The sequence below is a fragment of the Danio rerio genome, chromosome 1, assembly GCF_052040795.2.
Source record: "Danio rerio strain M-AB ecotype USA chromosome 1, GRCz13ab, whole genome shotgun sequence".
NCBI classification, from domain to species: domain Eukaryota; kingdom Metazoa; phylum Chordata; class Actinopteri; order Cypriniformes; family Danionidae; genus Danio; species Danio rerio.
Window position 1 is genome coordinate 59,190,587 of NC_141021.1, and position 16,461 is coordinate 59,207,047.

The 16,461-nt window shown below is 38.1% G+C and overlaps 2 protein-coding genes across 3 annotated transcripts; one reads left to right on the forward strand and one right to left on the reverse strand.

The window, feature by feature from the left end:
• Window positions 1-940: 940 nt before the first annotated feature.
• Window positions 941-5,580, reverse strand: cldn31 (claudin 31). 2 transcript variants are annotated; one of them, XR_015477171.1, is made up of 3 exons: window positions 5,472-5,580; window positions 3,403-4,190; window positions 941-1,152 (listed from the first exon to the last, which is right to left on the reverse strand). XR_015477171.1 is itself a non-coding variant. In XM_087238326.1 (2 exons), exon 2 carries the CDS (start codon window positions 4,165-4,167, stop codon window positions 3,514-3,516), a length of 654 nt encoding a protein of 217 aa, XP_087094452.1. In that variant the 5' UTR covers window positions 4,168-4,190; window positions 5,472-5,579; the 3' UTR covers window positions 3,387-3,513. The 2 variants fall into 2 exon arrangements, 1 of the variants encoding a protein (XP_087094452.1); XM_087238326.1 differs by lacking the exon at window positions 941-1,152 and having other exon boundaries at window positions 3,387-4,190; window positions 5,472-5,579.
• A 946-nt stretch (window positions 5,581-6,526) lies between these two features.
• On the forward strand, window positions 6,527-14,947 carry LOC100334305 (GTPase IMAP family member 8). The gene is made up of 4 exons (XM_087238100.1): window positions 6,527-7,529; window positions 8,577-9,539; window positions 12,779-13,056; window positions 13,277-14,947. The coding sequence occupies exons 1-4, from the start codon at window positions 7,448-7,450 to the stop codon at window positions 14,000-14,002; spliced, it is 2,049 nt and encodes a 682-aa protein (XP_087094226.1). The 5' UTR covers window positions 6,527-7,447; the 3' UTR covers window positions 14,003-14,947.
• Window positions 14,948-16,461: the final 1,514 nt, after the last annotated feature.

Below are 16,461 nucleotides of genomic sequence, written 5' to 3' on the forward strand. Positions count from 1 at the left end.
AAGTCAATTTAATTACAATATATATACTTTTTTTAAAATCATAAACTCCTAAAGTCTTGTATAACACCCTTAGGTTTTACAATGAGTATTTCAATGTGCCCTAAGTCATTCAGATGGATTAAATTTCAATTTCTTTGGTCAGACCCTGTGATAGTTAAAGCCTGATCTCACGAGAAAACGTAAGTATTTTACGTTTTGCAAGTTTAGTGGCTAATTTGTACGAGTTCATCTGTACGAAAATGTACGATTTTAAAAAGGAGGCATGGCACATAACCCCACCCCTAAACCCAACCGTCATTGGATGATGAGCAAATCATACTAAATTGTACGAATTAGAATGTACGAATTTATACGAATTAGCCACTATATCAAAAAGTTACGAATTGCCGTGAGATTGCGTTGGATAGTTATTTTAGTGAGCTTTCTATTAGTAACAAAACAAAGTATTTTGACTTCTGTCATCTTTTGTTCATTCTGTAATATATTTTCAGCGTCTATTTTATTTTCATTGCAGTTATTTTATGTCTAATTCTGTAACTTAATGTTAAACACTTCTTTGAGACATTGTTTACAGCTTAAGAGTGTTGAATAAAAATTTGGTGGAGAAAAATGATTTTTGTGATGATATAAGAGCAGTTAAAACAGACTGCTCAATTTTGAGAACACTAAAGTAAAGGGATGTGAACACGACTGGGGGGTAAAGGAAAAACAGTTTAAGCCCAAAACCTGGTACTCTTTCTTTATAGTGGTTTAATGATATCTGTCAGACACTGATGTTTATGAATGCCTGCTTGTGAGGGAGTCTGCAGCACGATGACATCATCATAATCATCATCATCAGACTGACAGTGGACTCTCTGTTTATTGTCAATCCTGCATTCTACAATCCCGCCGACGCTTTTACACTACGCAATCCACAGAGTAAACATCTGCACATGCACACAGTCGGATGAGTGGCTTTATTAGACAGACAGATTATACAGCCATAAATAAATGACTAGAGATGCAAATGTTAATTATACTGAGCATTGAAAGAACAGATGAATGACTGAAATCAAGAAAACAACTGCAACTTAAACTGACATCTACTAAAGATGTAAAAGAAGCCATCAGAAATCAACAATACAGTTGAGGTCAGAATTATTAGCCCCCCTTTGAATTTTCTTTTCTTTTTAAAATATTTCACAAATAATGTTTAACAGAGCAAGGAAAATTTCACAGTAAGTCTGATAATATTTTTTCATCTAGAGAAAGTCTTATTTGTTTTATTTCGACTAGAATAAAAGCAGTTTTTAATTTTTTAAACACCATTTTACGGTCAAAATTATTAGCTCCTTTAAGCAATTTTTTTCCCCCCAAACCATCATTTGTAAATAATTCTGACTTCAACTGTATGTCTGTTTAATACATTTACACGAATAAATTCAGATTTCCTAATGTATTTGGATGGTCTAAACAAAAATTCCCTCATACATTTTTGACAAGTAAACGTAATTTCTTTTCAGCACACAAAAACAGACACTGAAACCATCAGACAAATATTTTTATTATTAGTAATAATAATAATAATAAACAACAATAGTCATATTACACTTATCCTGTATATTGCCATTTGAAGTAGTGCCTTTTATTAGTGTATTTTAATGACATTTTCATCAGGCTGACTTTTAACATTGTGTCCAGTGACTACAGATGTAACAATGTCTTTGGCTAATTCAGGTACATTAACAGGAATGCTTTATTAATGTGCAATGTCCCTGTTAACTAAACATATAACACACAAATATAATAAAAAAGTGTTTTTTATACATGAGAAGCTCCAAATAATACACAAAAAATAATTTAAAAAAGTCCTTCATAAGATTTGTATGCTATATTTAGTCATGCCATTGATGAACTCGCCTACATTTTTTTCATAATTAATGAAGAAAGTCCCTGCAGATCTTGAGTTGTGAAACATGAGCACAATAAAAGAACAAAAGCATGATAAAAGTCTCATAAACACCACTCACTCATGGACTGTTATTTAGAATTATGAAGTACAGTAGTTATTACAGAAAGCTCGTATTCGTATTGCTACAGATGACTTGTTCGTTTTATCATATCTCTTCATATAGTTCTTCATTTAAGTCTCTTGAATGGCAACGTAATAGTTCCAACCCAGGCTTCAATTTGATTATTTACCCCTATATATAATTTCGAAGAGCATCAAATACGTCCCAGGAGGTATGTTATTTTGCAGATTTTGTTTTTGCGAATCCACTAGACGCGGCTGTGTATGCTTTTTCAGATCTCAAATTTCTCTTGTGAGTGCCATCAGTAAATGCAGTAAAGAAAGCAAATGTTTCCTTTGCTTGCTGTTATTTTTGTTAATATGGTTTAATTATCATCCTCTACAATAATTCTGCTTTAATAGGATATTAACTCTGATATTAATCTGATGATCTGGGACCTTCAGCTACGGTGTATAGTTTAGATAAATGCGAATAATTTTTATAAATGTATATTGTTTTTGTTTTTTTTTACGAATATTTTTGTTGAATTAAACTTGATGTATACTGCTATATTTAGCTTGTTTTGACACATAAAAAAAAAGTGTGGCAAGGAAATAATTAGTTTGATGTGGTTTGATAAATCCTTAGAGTTGAGCCTTAAAAAGTCATGTGAAATACATGTAAAAAAATGTTAAGGATGCATGTGGACATAACATAATTTAAATCAAGTAATTTTAGCATGCCAAAGTAAGATATTCATACTAAATACATTCTCCCAACAACAAAATTGTGGCTAGTGAAAATGGCAAGTGGCTAGTAAGGTTGGAAATCTACTAGCCACAGTGGCTGGTGATCAAAACAGTTAATGTCAAGCCCTGTATATATATATATATATATATATATATATATATATATATACAGTTGAAGTCAGAATTATTAGCCCCCCTGAATTATGCCATGATGACAGTAAAAAGTATTTTACTAATTCTTTTTCAAGACGCTTCTATACAGCTTACAGTGACATTTAAAGGTTTAACTAGGTTAATTAGGTCAACTAGGCAGGTTAGGGCAATTAGGCAAGTTATTGTTTAATGATGGTTTGTTCTGTAGACTATCTAAAAAAAAAGATTAATGGGGCTAATAATTTTGTCCGTAAAATGTTGTTTAAAAAATTAAAAACTGCTTTTATTCTAGCCGAAATAAAACAAATAAGACTTTCTCCAGAAGAAAAAATATTATCAGACATACTGTGAAAATTTCCTCGCTCTGTTAAACATCATTTGGGAAATATAAAAATAAAATAAAATTCAAAGGGGGGCTAATAATTCTGACTTCAACTATATATATATATATATATATATATATATATATATATATATATATATATATATATATATATATATATTACATTTTACTATAATAAATTGTTACAAAGTTCATGCTCCACAAAGGAAACACACACACCCTGACATGATTATGCAGATCAAAGCTTTTAGATGGCCCATTAATTGACGTCTTCTCACACAAACACCTTCTCCGGTTTGCTCTCTGCTGTCGATGGAGGATTCACTTTTCCGCCTCTTCCAAAAACAGGCATGAGCGGAGCTCCAGGGGAGGCGGAGCCTAAATACATCAGAGCTCCGCCCACCAGCATGAGCAGCGCCACCACCCAGCCTAGGTATAGGGCGGGGCCGAGCTCTCGCTTCAGCACTGGCGGCACATTGGGGTCGTAGAAAGTACTAATTACGACATATGCGTTCCAGCACACCGGCAGCAGGAATAAAAACGAGGCAGCCACAAATAACACAGCGCCGACCCGCACCAGTCGAGCCTTGGGATCCCGCGCCTCACCCAGACAGTGTGTGCACTTGAGGCCAGTGATGCAGAGCGGTAGCGCCAACACACACAGCAGCAGAGACAAAACGCACAGCGCGCGGCACGTCTGCATGGATCCTGACAGCGCCAGTCCCGAATCGTAGATTTTACACTGCAGGCGACCCCGCTCCGACAGACAGGACATCCAGAGCCCCTCCCACAGCACCTGCGACACCACCAGCTCATCGCCCACGAATGCAGACGTGCGCCACCAGGGGGCGATGCAGACCACGATCCCGAACACCCAGCCGGACACGCCCAGAACCACACCCATCACCTGCAGGCCTGTGTTTGCCATGGTGAACAGAGGATACTGTCACTCTGGAAGAGATGTAATGTTTGTTTTTTTATAGACGAAACATGTACCTTCATGATTAATAAAGGGACTAAGGTCGAGTTCAGACTGCATGATTTTCAGAGTAGTCGTGTCACAGATGTTTTCACACTGCATGACTATCTGGGCTAGCATTTTGTAGCTGCTTTGTTTACACTGCAGGATGGATCGCCTACAGGGGGTTTCACATTGCATGACTTTACAATAGGAAGAATCGCCGACAACTTTGTCCAAACTACGTCTCACAGCCAAAAACACGTAGTTTATCTTTTGTTATTAACTACATAACTATAAAGAAGCCTTTAATGGTGTAGAAAATGTAGATATTTGCTCACCTGGGTTTGAAAAGAATTAGCAATTTCTCCTCAATTTTCTTTTTTAACTTTCTGTATGATGCGTTAAACAGACACGGGTGCTCCTGAGTCCTGTCAAACCTCCACTAGCTTTTCCTCCATTTCGTGGGTCCAAATAAACCGAAAATGCACGCTTTTACTTCTCCCCCAACCTCCCGCTGGCTTGCAGGTACACACACACACTAGGCTAGTGAATGCTGCTTTCTCATTGGTTGTAGGTGATCGGTAATGTTATTTTCAGTCAAAACTTATTTCACACAACATGATTTGAATCGCCGACAGCTCCAGATATTCAGCACGCCAAATATCTCACAGGCAATCGGCGATTCTCTTAGATCGCGTCTTTGATAGTTCATACTGTGTGATTGTCACGTGCACGAGCACAGATTTGCCTGTGATTTCAGGCATTTGTCGGTGATTTCTCAAAACGTGTCGGTGAGTCAAAATCGGGGCTAAAATCATGCAGTCTGAACTTCGCCATAAGCCAAAAAGAAAATGAATGAATGAATGAATGCTGTAAATATTTTCATGTAATATAAGAATCTTTTTTATAAATAGAATGACAATTATGCTTTTTGAATTTTTTACAGACAATTACAAAACTACCACTGATCTGGATAAAATCCTTACTTAATAATAGTTGATGCATTCACGCACAAAGAGCAGTAATCATGCTTTCTTAAATTAAATGTCGTAAAAATGTTTTCAATTATATTAATAATAAATTTTTTAACTCAATTGTTGGGGTTTTGACGCAGTTTTTGGTTAAAACAACCCAGCATTTTACACTAATGAAGTTCACATTCGTCTAATTCATATTAACAAACTGTTTTTTCTTCACAATAAAAAAATAAACAATAAAAATACGTTCTGTCTGAACTCAAACTAATGAAGTTAAAGAAGTGCAGTACTTACAGTGTGCGAGGAGTGTCTGTCTGTGTGAGTGTGAATGCTGTCTGACGTTCATCTGTGTTTGTAGAAACACACTTTCTCTTTGTTCTTACATGTGGGAGTAAATCAGCATCTGAGCGGCGGACAATATCATCTCATAATTATGTGAACACACACATTAACACAGATCCACGGCATGCACTTATGCAAGCGCCTACACACACACACACACACACACACACACACACGCACACACACATGCGAATACATACATATTCACTAAAAAAACACATTTCTACTCACACAGACAAGCAAATTTGTTTATTTGCAGATCTAGAGCTATACTCACTGATGTTTACACAACCTCTCTAATCACATTTACAGAATCTGTACCACTATTTTATTTATCTGTAGTGTTTTTCAACCATTCCATAGTAAAGTAACACAGGCACTATAATAACTGATCTATTGTGCTGATTCTACAGTTGCTATAGTAACACAGGCACTATAATTACTGATCAGTCATGATGATTCTACAGTTGCTATAGTAACACAGGCACTATAATAACTGATCTGTTGTGGTGATTCTACAGTTGCTATAGTAACACAGGCATTATAATAACTGATCTATTGTGGTGATTCTACAGTTGCTATAGTAACACAGGCACTATAATAACTGATCTATTGTGGTGATTCTACAGTTGCTATAGTAACACAGGCATTATAATAACTGATCTATTGTGGTGATTCTACAGTTGCTATAGTAACACAGGCACTATAATAACTGATCTGTTGTGGTGATTCTACAGTTGCTATAGTAACACAGGCACTATAATAACTGATCTGTTGTGGTGATTCTACAGTTGCTATAGTAACACAGGCACTATAATAACTGATCTGTTGTGGTGATTCTACAGTTGCTATAGTAACACAGGTACTATATTAACTGATCTGCTGTGGTGATTCTACTGTTGCTGTGGTAACACAGCCACTATAATAACTGATCCGTCATGATGGTTCTACAGTTGCTATAGTAACACAGGCACTATAATAACTGATCTGTCATGATGGTTCTACAGTTGCTATGGTAACCGCAACTTTAACAAATTATCTGTTGTGGTAATTCTGCAGTTGCTATGGTAACATAATAACTATATTAACTGATTTGTTGTAGTGAGTCTACAGTTGCTGTGGTAACACAATAACTACAAACTGTTCTGTTGTGGTACTTGTGGTTGTGGAGCTCGGAGTAGAGCCGCTGCTCCTCCACATCAAGAGAAGTCAGTTGAGGTGGCTCAGGCATCTGTTTTAGATGCCTCCTGGAAGCCTACCTAGGGAGGTGTACCAGGCATGTTTTCAAAGGAGGCTTTGGGGAAGATCCAGGACACGCTGGAGGGACTATGTCTCTCGGCTGGCCTGGGAACACCTCGGGATCCCCCTGGAGGAGCTGGAGGAAGTGTCTGGGGAGAGGGAAGTCCGGGGTTCTCTCCTAAGACTGCTGCCCCCGTGACTCAGCCCCGGAAAAGCGGCAGAAAATTAATGAATGAATGATATTTGTTGCTATTTTTATTAACAAGCATGTCGAGTAGACTAGTATTGCTCTGTTGTTTTGTATGTTTGTTTTATTGGATGTCAGATATATGCAAGACACAAACATACTTTAAAATTATGAGTAACTATACAGCTAAATCCACCACCACTGCGGAAACCGAAATAACAAGACTAGATTTGTATACAGGTGGAGTCACGTGATCACACTGTTTACTCTCCTGCATGCTTTCAGTTTGTTTCCAGTCAGAGACCTATTCAGTCATCATAACCACAGCTAACACGATGGATCACTGATGAACATTCAGACCATAAGACTCAGTAAATGTATCATGTGCAAGTCACAGCGTAGCCTTTTATATACAGTAGTTTAGTCCATTATTCGCTTTCAGACGTCAAAATGCTGGCACTGGGTGACGCTGACAGTTTTTATGGCATGAGGAAGCGTGTCAATGTCCACAAAGACACGGGCAGAAAAAACTAATCAGCAAAACAAACGGCAACAAATGTACAACATGGCATCAGGATATAAAGGTCTGTCTCATTTAAATAAGCTTATGTGATATTCAAAGCTATCATAAGTTTGTTGCTAGTTATTTATAGCTAAGCTTGAAAGACTCGAAAGACTTGTTTGACTAAAAGTAACACAACTGCCAGTTAGCATTAGCAGCTCCATAGCAGTCCATTTATATTTGACATGTATTGGTGTTTAGGGACTTTACAGTGATGTGTTTGTTTTCTATTCATCCACTTGGGCATAATAACCTATAAAACAATGAGCTATGCTATGTACTGTATGTCAATCAGAAAGTATATCGAGATACGACTGCTGTTTAGTTAACTAGTTGGTTGGATACTAGCATGTTTGGGAGATTACGTTGAACACAATAATGTTGGTTAACAAATTAACTATCTAGTTAATTATTTAATTGGCTAGCACTTTAGCAGCTATTAGCTAAGCTTGAACGACTTGAAAGTTTCCGGTCTGCATTCGCGTATGCATGAATGGAAGTCAATGGGAGAAAAAGCCCAGTGTGACCGCAGCTTTAGAATGGTAAATCTGACTAGCTAACTAGCAAGTTTAGATACATCAGCATCACGTTAGCTACTTACTTTTAATTGGTTAGGTTGTTAACGAGCTAGTTGGTGAGGTGGCTAATTAATACTTTTAACGGTTTGTTGGTTTACTTGGTTGGTAGTTACTTTTAGCGGGGTAAGTTAGCAATCTGACATGGAAAATACACGACAAATGACTCACAAAGGATTGTTTAGATCTCACAGATAAAAAATACATGTCATACATGCAACATATTTAAAATATTGCTAAATGTCTATATATATATATATATATATATATATATATATATATATATATATATATATATATATATATATATATATATATATATATATATATATATATAAATAAATAAAGATACGTACATATATGTTCAAATATATTGTTTATATTTCTGTATGGGTTGTTTTTTACTAATTTACCAGGTTAACTTGTTTTATTTAGTCATTTTCTAGTTAGTTTAGTCACCTTTTCCTGAGCTAATGATGTGATCTGTTTGACAGGTAGTACACATGATGTGAGGATTGTGCTCCTGGGAGCTTCTGGAGCTGGAAAGAGTTCAATGGGGAATGCAATACTGGGTGCAGAGGTGTTTAAAGAGAGCGGAACGAGAGAGAGTGAGATGCAGAGAGGAAGAGTAGAAGACAGAAACATCTCCATCATCGACACTCCAGGATTCTTCAACACTCACCTGACTGATGAAGAGCTGCAGAATGAAATGATGAAGAGTCTTTATCTCTGCTATCCTGGACCTCATGTGTTTCTGCTCATCATCAATCTGGAGAACTTGACTGACGACCACAGGAACATTGTGCAGGAAATCCTGGAGAGCTTTGGTCCTCAAGCCATGAAGTTCACAATGGTGCTGTTTACCGGAAGAGAGAAATTAACAAACAGAAAATGGAAGCTCTTTATGGAAAGTAGAAAGTTTCAGGACGTAGTCAATCAATGTGGAGGTAAATATCACGCTATCAACAGTAAAAATGACATTATTCCAAGTCACATCAGAAAGCTGCTGGAGAAGATTGATGAAATCCTCAAGCAGAATGATGGCCAGCATTACGACATTGATATTCGCTTAAAAACTCCAATGAAGAACAGGAAAGAAAATATTAAACGAGAGAAGGACACTGCCGTGCAAAAGAAGCAAGAGCCGAAGAAAGTAGTGCAGGAGACATTTCATATACACAGTGTAAAGGAAAAGAGCACAACAAATGTGACTGAAAGGAAGGACTGTGTTACTTACGTGACTAAAATTGAGAGAATGGAATTATATGAGGACAGATTCTCTCGAGTTCTACCTGAAGATAGGAATGATGAAGAGATGATGGTAATGCATTCAAAATCAAGGAGAAACTCTTTTACCAATATGAGAAAGCAGGAAAAATGCAGGAAAAGTAGTGGCACTGAAACACAGGACCAGAAAAAACAACATATAGCGAAAGAACAACATACATTGCAAACAGGTGAGAACTGTTTTATCAGATATTTAAGCAAATATCATGAGACAGGGGTGAAGCAGTGGCGCAGTAGGTAGTGCTGTTGCCTCACAGCAAGAAGGTCGCTGGTTCGATCCTCGGCTCAGTTGGCCTTTCTGTATGGAGTTTGCATGTTCTCCCTGCGTTCGCGTGGGTTTCCTCCGGGTGCTCCGGTTTCCCCCACAGTCCAAAGACATGCAGTACAGGTGAATTGGGTAGGCTAAATTGTCCGCAGTGAATGAGTGTGTGTGAACGAGTGTGGATGTTTCCCAGAGATGGGTTGCGGCTGGAAGAGCATCCACTGCATAAAAATGTGTTGGCGGTTCATTCGGCTGTAGTGACCCCAGATTAATAAAGGGACTAAGCCGACAAGAAAATTAATGAATGAATATCACGAGACAACACACCTAACTATACTATAATATAAATACTATAATAAGTTATAGTAAGTGCTGTATTGTATTTGAACCATACTAATGTAGTGGACAGCGGGGCACAGAGTAACACTTTTTGGTTTTGGCCAAATAATGAACAAAGAAATGAGGTTAGACAAACCATATTTTTTTACCTATAACACACAAGCCTCTCCTACAAATGAGCAGTGGAATTATGAATGCCGGACCTGAGGTTTCTGTGCAGTATTGCCAAAAGTGCCTGGAGTAAAAATGTTACAATTTACCACACCCACGGGGCAAGTTGTAACAGACAGGGGGTTGGTTGTAACACATGCATTTAAAGGCCGATTTCACACAATTAATTTAAATTCAGTTTACTTTAAATAGTAGCTATATTTAGGCGAGGCAGTGGTGCAGTAGGTAGTGCTGTCGCCTCACAGCAAGAAGGTCACTGTGTCGCTGGTTCGAACCTCGGCTCAGTTGACGTTTCTGTGTGGAGATTGCATGTTCTCCCTGCCTTCGAGTGGGTTTCCTCCGGGTGCTCTGGTTTCCCCCACAGTCCAAAGACATGCGGTACAGGTGAATTGGGTAGGCTAAATTGTCCGTAGTGTGTGTGTGAGTGTGTGTGTGGATGTTTCCCACAGATGGGTTGTGGCTGGAAGGGCACCCGCTGCGTAAAAAACTTGCTGGATAAGTTGGTGGTTAATTCCGCTGTGGCGACCCCGGATTAATAAAGGGACTAAGCTGACAAGAAAATAAATAAATGAATGAATGGTAGCTATATTTCCTCAGTAGTTAGCCCATTTCTTTTCTCTTCTGCATAGCACAGTATGCTTATGTATTTATTTGTTTATTGGAAAAACACATTTGCATCTATTTGCATTATTATCCATTTATTCATTATTATATAATGCATTTATTAGCATTATTAGCAATAAAATATTGTTTTTTCTATCAAAAAAACATTTTTTATTTAAAAAGTTCTCAACATTACACTTAAAATTCAAGCATTAGCCAAAGTCAAAGTCAAAGTCAGCTTTATTGTCAATTCAGCCACATGTACAAGACATATAGAGAATCGAAATTGCGTTACTCTCAGACCCAAGGTGCTTAACATTAATATAAAATATATATATATATAAAAATAGTAGAGTTTAAGAAAAAGAAAATTTACAGTATATACATTGCACATAAATGTGGTCTAAAAAATAAAAAAAAATATTGTGTTAGTTTAGTATGTCCAACAGTGTGTGGCTTAATTGTTACAACTAACCCCCGCTGTGCCATGTTTTCCTCAAAACTGCCTCGCAGTCACTGTGTGTGTTTTCCATCTTTCAAAATGGTTTAATCTTTTAGCCTAGAAGACAGTGATCACAACAATATAAGATTTTACTAACATACTTTCACAGATTTTTTTAAAATAAAAAATATCAACTATAATAAAAATACTTTTATGCCGCAAAAATGGTTTCTCCTGTGTTTCTCATCCAAATTTCGGCTAATTTTTTCAATAATGGGCAGGAAGATGTCAGCTGACACTGTGGTGAAAACCTCGGAAGCATGCCATGGTTATCCCTGAGCAAATATGCCTACCTTAAAACTCCGTGTTACATATAACCCCGCGTTACTTTGTGCCCCGCGCTCTCCTATATAAGCTGGTCTGTTGTGGTAAATGTAGATGCTGAAGTGGATTTTATACTCTTTAAAGTGTGAAGTTAATCTATATATTCGAATTGTATGTGTATAATCTGCTTGTGGACTTACATACCATTAGAAGAATTAAGGTACTATGTAGAGTTAGAAAGGGGAGATGGCCTGAGTAAACAACTAAGGTGTCACAAGAAAAGAGATGAGAATAGAGCAACACATGTGGAAACAGTTAAGTATAAATGGATAAGATATATGGTTATCAGGTTTGGGACAGGGGTTAAAACTAGGTGGGATCTTGTGTGACAAATGTAGAACAATGTGAAAAACAGCTCCAAAAGAGTATATAAGCAGGCCAGAACATCAGTGAGACAGAATTTTCAGGCAGAGATGCTACTGGGGGTCTCCTGAAAAATCTCCTTTGTTGTCGACAATAAAGAACTCTTCAGAAATCAAAACCAGCAGACTTTGCCGATTATTGAAGAAAGGAAAAACCACCACAATGCTAAAATAACACAACAACTACATTAATATAAACAAACTACACAACACTGACGTCTCTTTAAGGCAAGTAAATTTGATAAGTATAATGACCGATGGAGTAAACAACAACTCAAAAGTTTTGTTCATTTCAGACTTTACTGATGGGATACGCATTCACAACAATCTCAGTTTCTGGAGGACACCCTGCTAAAAAATCCAGCTTAAACCAGCCTAAGCTGGTTTTAGCTGGTTGATCAGCCTGGTTTTAGAGGGGTTTTGTGCATTTCCAGGCTGGTTTTCAGCCATTTCCAGCCTGGTCTTAGCTGGTCAGGCTGGAAAATGACCAGCTAAAACCAACTAAAACCAGCTTGACCAGCCTGGTTTAAGATAGACACAGCTGGTTTTAGCTGGGCTCACAGCCTGGTTAGGCTGTTCAAGCTGGTTTTAGCTGGTCATCTCCCAGCTTGACCAGCTAAGACCAGGCTGGAAATAGCTGGAAACCCCCTAAAACCAGCCCATGCTGGTTTAAGCTGTTTTTTTCAGCAGGGATATGCTGGTTTTTATGCTATGTTCTTAAGCACAATATCAGTTGCTGTAGTTTACTCACAGATATGTAATTCCCTTTCCCACGAATTCCTTAACTCCTTAAATATTCCCCCCTATTGGCATTAACTTGTTCCTATTTGTCTGATCCAAATGCAGAGTCCCTACAGAAAAGACACAACAAGCTTGATGATTGCACTGATCTCAGGATCGTGATGGTGGGTAAAACCGGAGCCGGAAAGAGCGCCACAGGAAACACCATCCTGAGACAAAAAGTGTTTAAGGAAGAACTATCAGCTAAATCTGTGACCAAGAAATGCCAGAAACACCAGCGGGAGGTGAGCGGTCGAATCATCTCCATCATCGACACTCCGGGACTGTGTGACACGTCAATCGGCGAAGAAGACCTCAAGAAAGAAATCGAGAAATGTGTCTACATGTCTGCTCCCGGTCCTCACGTGTTCCTGCTGGTGCTCAGACTGGACGTCAGACTCACAAACGAAGAGAAAAACACTGTGAAATGGATCCAGGAGAACTTTGGAGAAGAAGCTAATCGGGGTGAGCGGTCGAATCATCTCCATCATCGACACTCCGGGACTGTGTGACACGTCAATCGGCGAAGAAGACCTCAAGAAAGAAATCGAGAAATGTGTCTACATGTCTGCTCCCGGTCCTCACGTGTTCCTGCTGGTGCTCAGACTGGACGTCAGACTCACAAACGAAGAGAAAAACACTGTGAAATGGATCCAGGAGAACTTTGGAGAAGAAGCTAATCGGTACACCATCATCCTCTTCACTAGAGGAGATCAGATTAAAACACCCATAGAGGAGTTTCTGGCAAATAACGAGGAGATGAGAGCACTAGCTGAACAGTGTAAAGGTGGATACCATGTCTTCAACAACACAGATGAACAAAACAGATCTCAGGTCAGTGAGCTGCTGGAGAAGATCGACTCAATGCTGGAGGAAAACGGAGGACAGTTTTACACCAATGAGATGTACATGGAGGCTCAGAAACAAATAGAGGAAGAGGAGAGAAAGCGGAGAGAGGAATACGAGAGAAAGAAGTTGGAGGAGGAGGAAAATATAAGGACGGATGAGAAAAGGAGATTGATAAATAAAGCTGTGTTGTCGACCGGTGTAGCGGTGAGCGCAGGAGCCGCCGCCGTTTCAGGAGTGAGTTTGAGTCCAGCTTTGCTCTCAGGACTCGCAGTAGCCGGTGGAGCAGCTTTAGCCTCCGCTTCTGATGGAGCGACGCTTTCTGAAGCTTTAATGGCAGGAGCTGCAGCCGCTGGAAACGCTGCGCTCGCCTCCATCACTGGAGAAACAAATCTGTCTTCAGCTTTAAACAGAAGCCGGAGGCGGGAATCAAACTACAGTTAACATTCCCATTTTTTAACCCAGGCTCACTGTGGATACATATTCAGGTCTACATTTCTGGAGACAGCAAAACACGTAACCGTAAGCAGTGCCGGTTCTAGACCAGAGTAACTGGCGAGGCCGGGCAGGGGCCACTTGTACTCTTAGGGTGCGTTCACACCTGTGAATCGATTCAGTTGTTCCGAAACAGAGATTAAAATTGTTACATTGTTGCTCTTTGCTCTTGGAGCGGTTCGCTTTCACACTGCAAAGTTTCTAATCGGACCAAAAGAGCTAAAACAAGTCACGTGCGAGTAAACTCTCCTTACATTGGTCAGAGTGTCAGGGTTTATTTTGCAGCGTCCCGCTCAGCTGTCAGGAGAGGTGGTGGTTTGGTGGTGATTGACAGGGTGCGCGCGTGTGACGTGTCTGAGGAGAGATGCGGTGGGGAGGAGTGAGAAGGGTGCGCAACGATGCCTATTTGAGGACTCGGAGAGAGACGCGAGATTACCGGGAGATCATCACTCGTTTGCGGGCATCCGGAGACTCGCGAAACTTCCCGCCCTACTCATAATTCTCTCTTCATTCAAGCCTATTACATATCCATAAAACACTGTGATATAACCGCGCTCGGATCGGATCGCATTCTCACTGCAATCAAACCGCTCCAGGGTTCGTTTCAATCGAGCCGAGACCACCTCATTCAAGCGATCTCGGAGCGATTACTTTGGCGCGGAACAGAGCGCGATTGCCCTGTTCACATATGCCAATCGAACCGCGCTAACTTGGCAAACGAGACACGTTCCGAAACAAAAGTGTAGGTGTGAAAGCACCCTTAGTTTTTTTTTTTTTTCATTTTTGAACAATGTGTTTAGTGTTCTTGATGATGCAAGACAGGTAACAGAAAAACACAATTCTATTTCGTCGCAATTGTTTCCCACCCCAACAAAAGAACATCACTCTCTTCTCCCCTATAGAAATGCACAGAATTCTCTTACAAGAGACAATTTAAATGCAAAACAAGTATTGCTAGGTGCCCAAAAACCAAGTAAACATTAATGTACTTTACACATAAAAGTTACATTTTTATAACCCTAACCTAACCCTAACCCACACACACAAAAACAAAACAAAAACAGAAACAAATAAAAACACTATACTTAGTTACACCTTTTGTAATAAATGACCAATATTATTGTTGTTAGTGTAGTAATTAAATGGCTTCCATATTTCAACATATACATCCATTTTGTTTTTAATTATATGGGGGCACACGTTAACCTACAGTTGAAGTCAGAATTAAGAGCCCCTGAATTTTTAGCCCCTGTTTATTTTTTCCCTCATTTCTGTTTAAAGGAGAGCAGATTTTTTTCAACACATTTCTAATCTTAATAGTTTTAATAACTCATCTCTAATAATTGATTTATTTTATCTTTGCCATGATGACAGTAAATATTATTAGACTAGATATTTTTCAAGACACTTCTATACAGCTTAAAGTGACATTTAAAGGCTTAACTAGGTTAATTAGGTTAACTAGGCAGGTTAGTGTTATTAGGCAAGTTATTATATAACGATGGTTTGTACTGTAGACTATTGAAAACAAATATAGCTTAAAGGGGCTGATAATATTGACCTTAAAATGGTGTTTAAAAAATTAAAAACTGCTTTTATTCTAGCCGGAATAAAACAAATAAGACTTTCTCCAGAAGAAAAATATTATCAGACATACTGTGAACATTTCCTTGCTCTGTTAAACACAATTTGGGAAATATTTAAAAGAAAAAAAAAATTCAAAGGGGGGCTAATAATTTTGACTTCAACTGTAAATCACACTACTTAAACATTTATTCAAAGCCATTTCTAAGTCTTCATAAACAAGCAAATCCATGTTCCTTTATTTGATTTTTTTTATTTGTATTGTAGGATAGCACACTTTTAACACTCAAGTACATCAAGGATTTGCATTTTTTCACCTGTAAACTTTACAGTTGCTGTTTTTTGCCCTTCCCATTAGTTTAAAATAATGTTTTTTAATAGAGGAAATAAACAAAAAAGAAAAACGAATGAATGAAGGAATGTATTTGTGAATTATTTTGTTTCTGTTTTAAAATGTGGAGGTATTGTTTGTTTCATCTGTATTTGGAAGCCATACTTTGTTTTATTTAACAGTTCGGACCACAATAGAAACTAACCCAGGCCTTTATTGTGTTTTTATCCTTGACAGATTTTATTTCAAAATGTATGGGATACTTGTACTTTTGTACAGCTTGTCTAAAATCTGTCTAAGAAAATTCAATTCAATTCCAAGTGATTGTTAACAAACCAAGGACAGTTTCACAGTATTTCCTATAAAACAATAATAACTTTGTTATTTTATATATAATTCTGCAGACTTAATAAGTTTTATGTCCTACAGTTTGTATTGAATATTGAATAAAAGCAGTTTTTAATTAAAAGAAAAATGTACGGCCAGTATTATT

Bases quoted from the DNA above. Each gene is read 5' to 3' on its own strand.
- cldn31 (XM_087238326.1), bottom strand. From the start codon at position 4,167: ATGGCAAACACAGGCCTGCAGGTGATGGGTGTGGTTCTGGGCGTGTCC.
- LOC100334305 (XM_087238100.1), top strand. From the start codon at position 7,448: ATGTCCACAAAGACACGGGCAGAAAAAACTAATCAGCAAAACAAACGG. The intron at 7,530-8,576 runs GTCTGTCTCATT...TCTGTTTGACAG, and splicing joins CATGGCATCAGGATATAAAG to GTAGTACACATGATGTGAGG. The intron at 13,057-13,276 runs ATGTCTGCTCCC...AAATGTGTCTAC, and splicing joins AAATCGAGAAATGTGTCTAC to ATGTCTGCTCCCGGTCCTCA.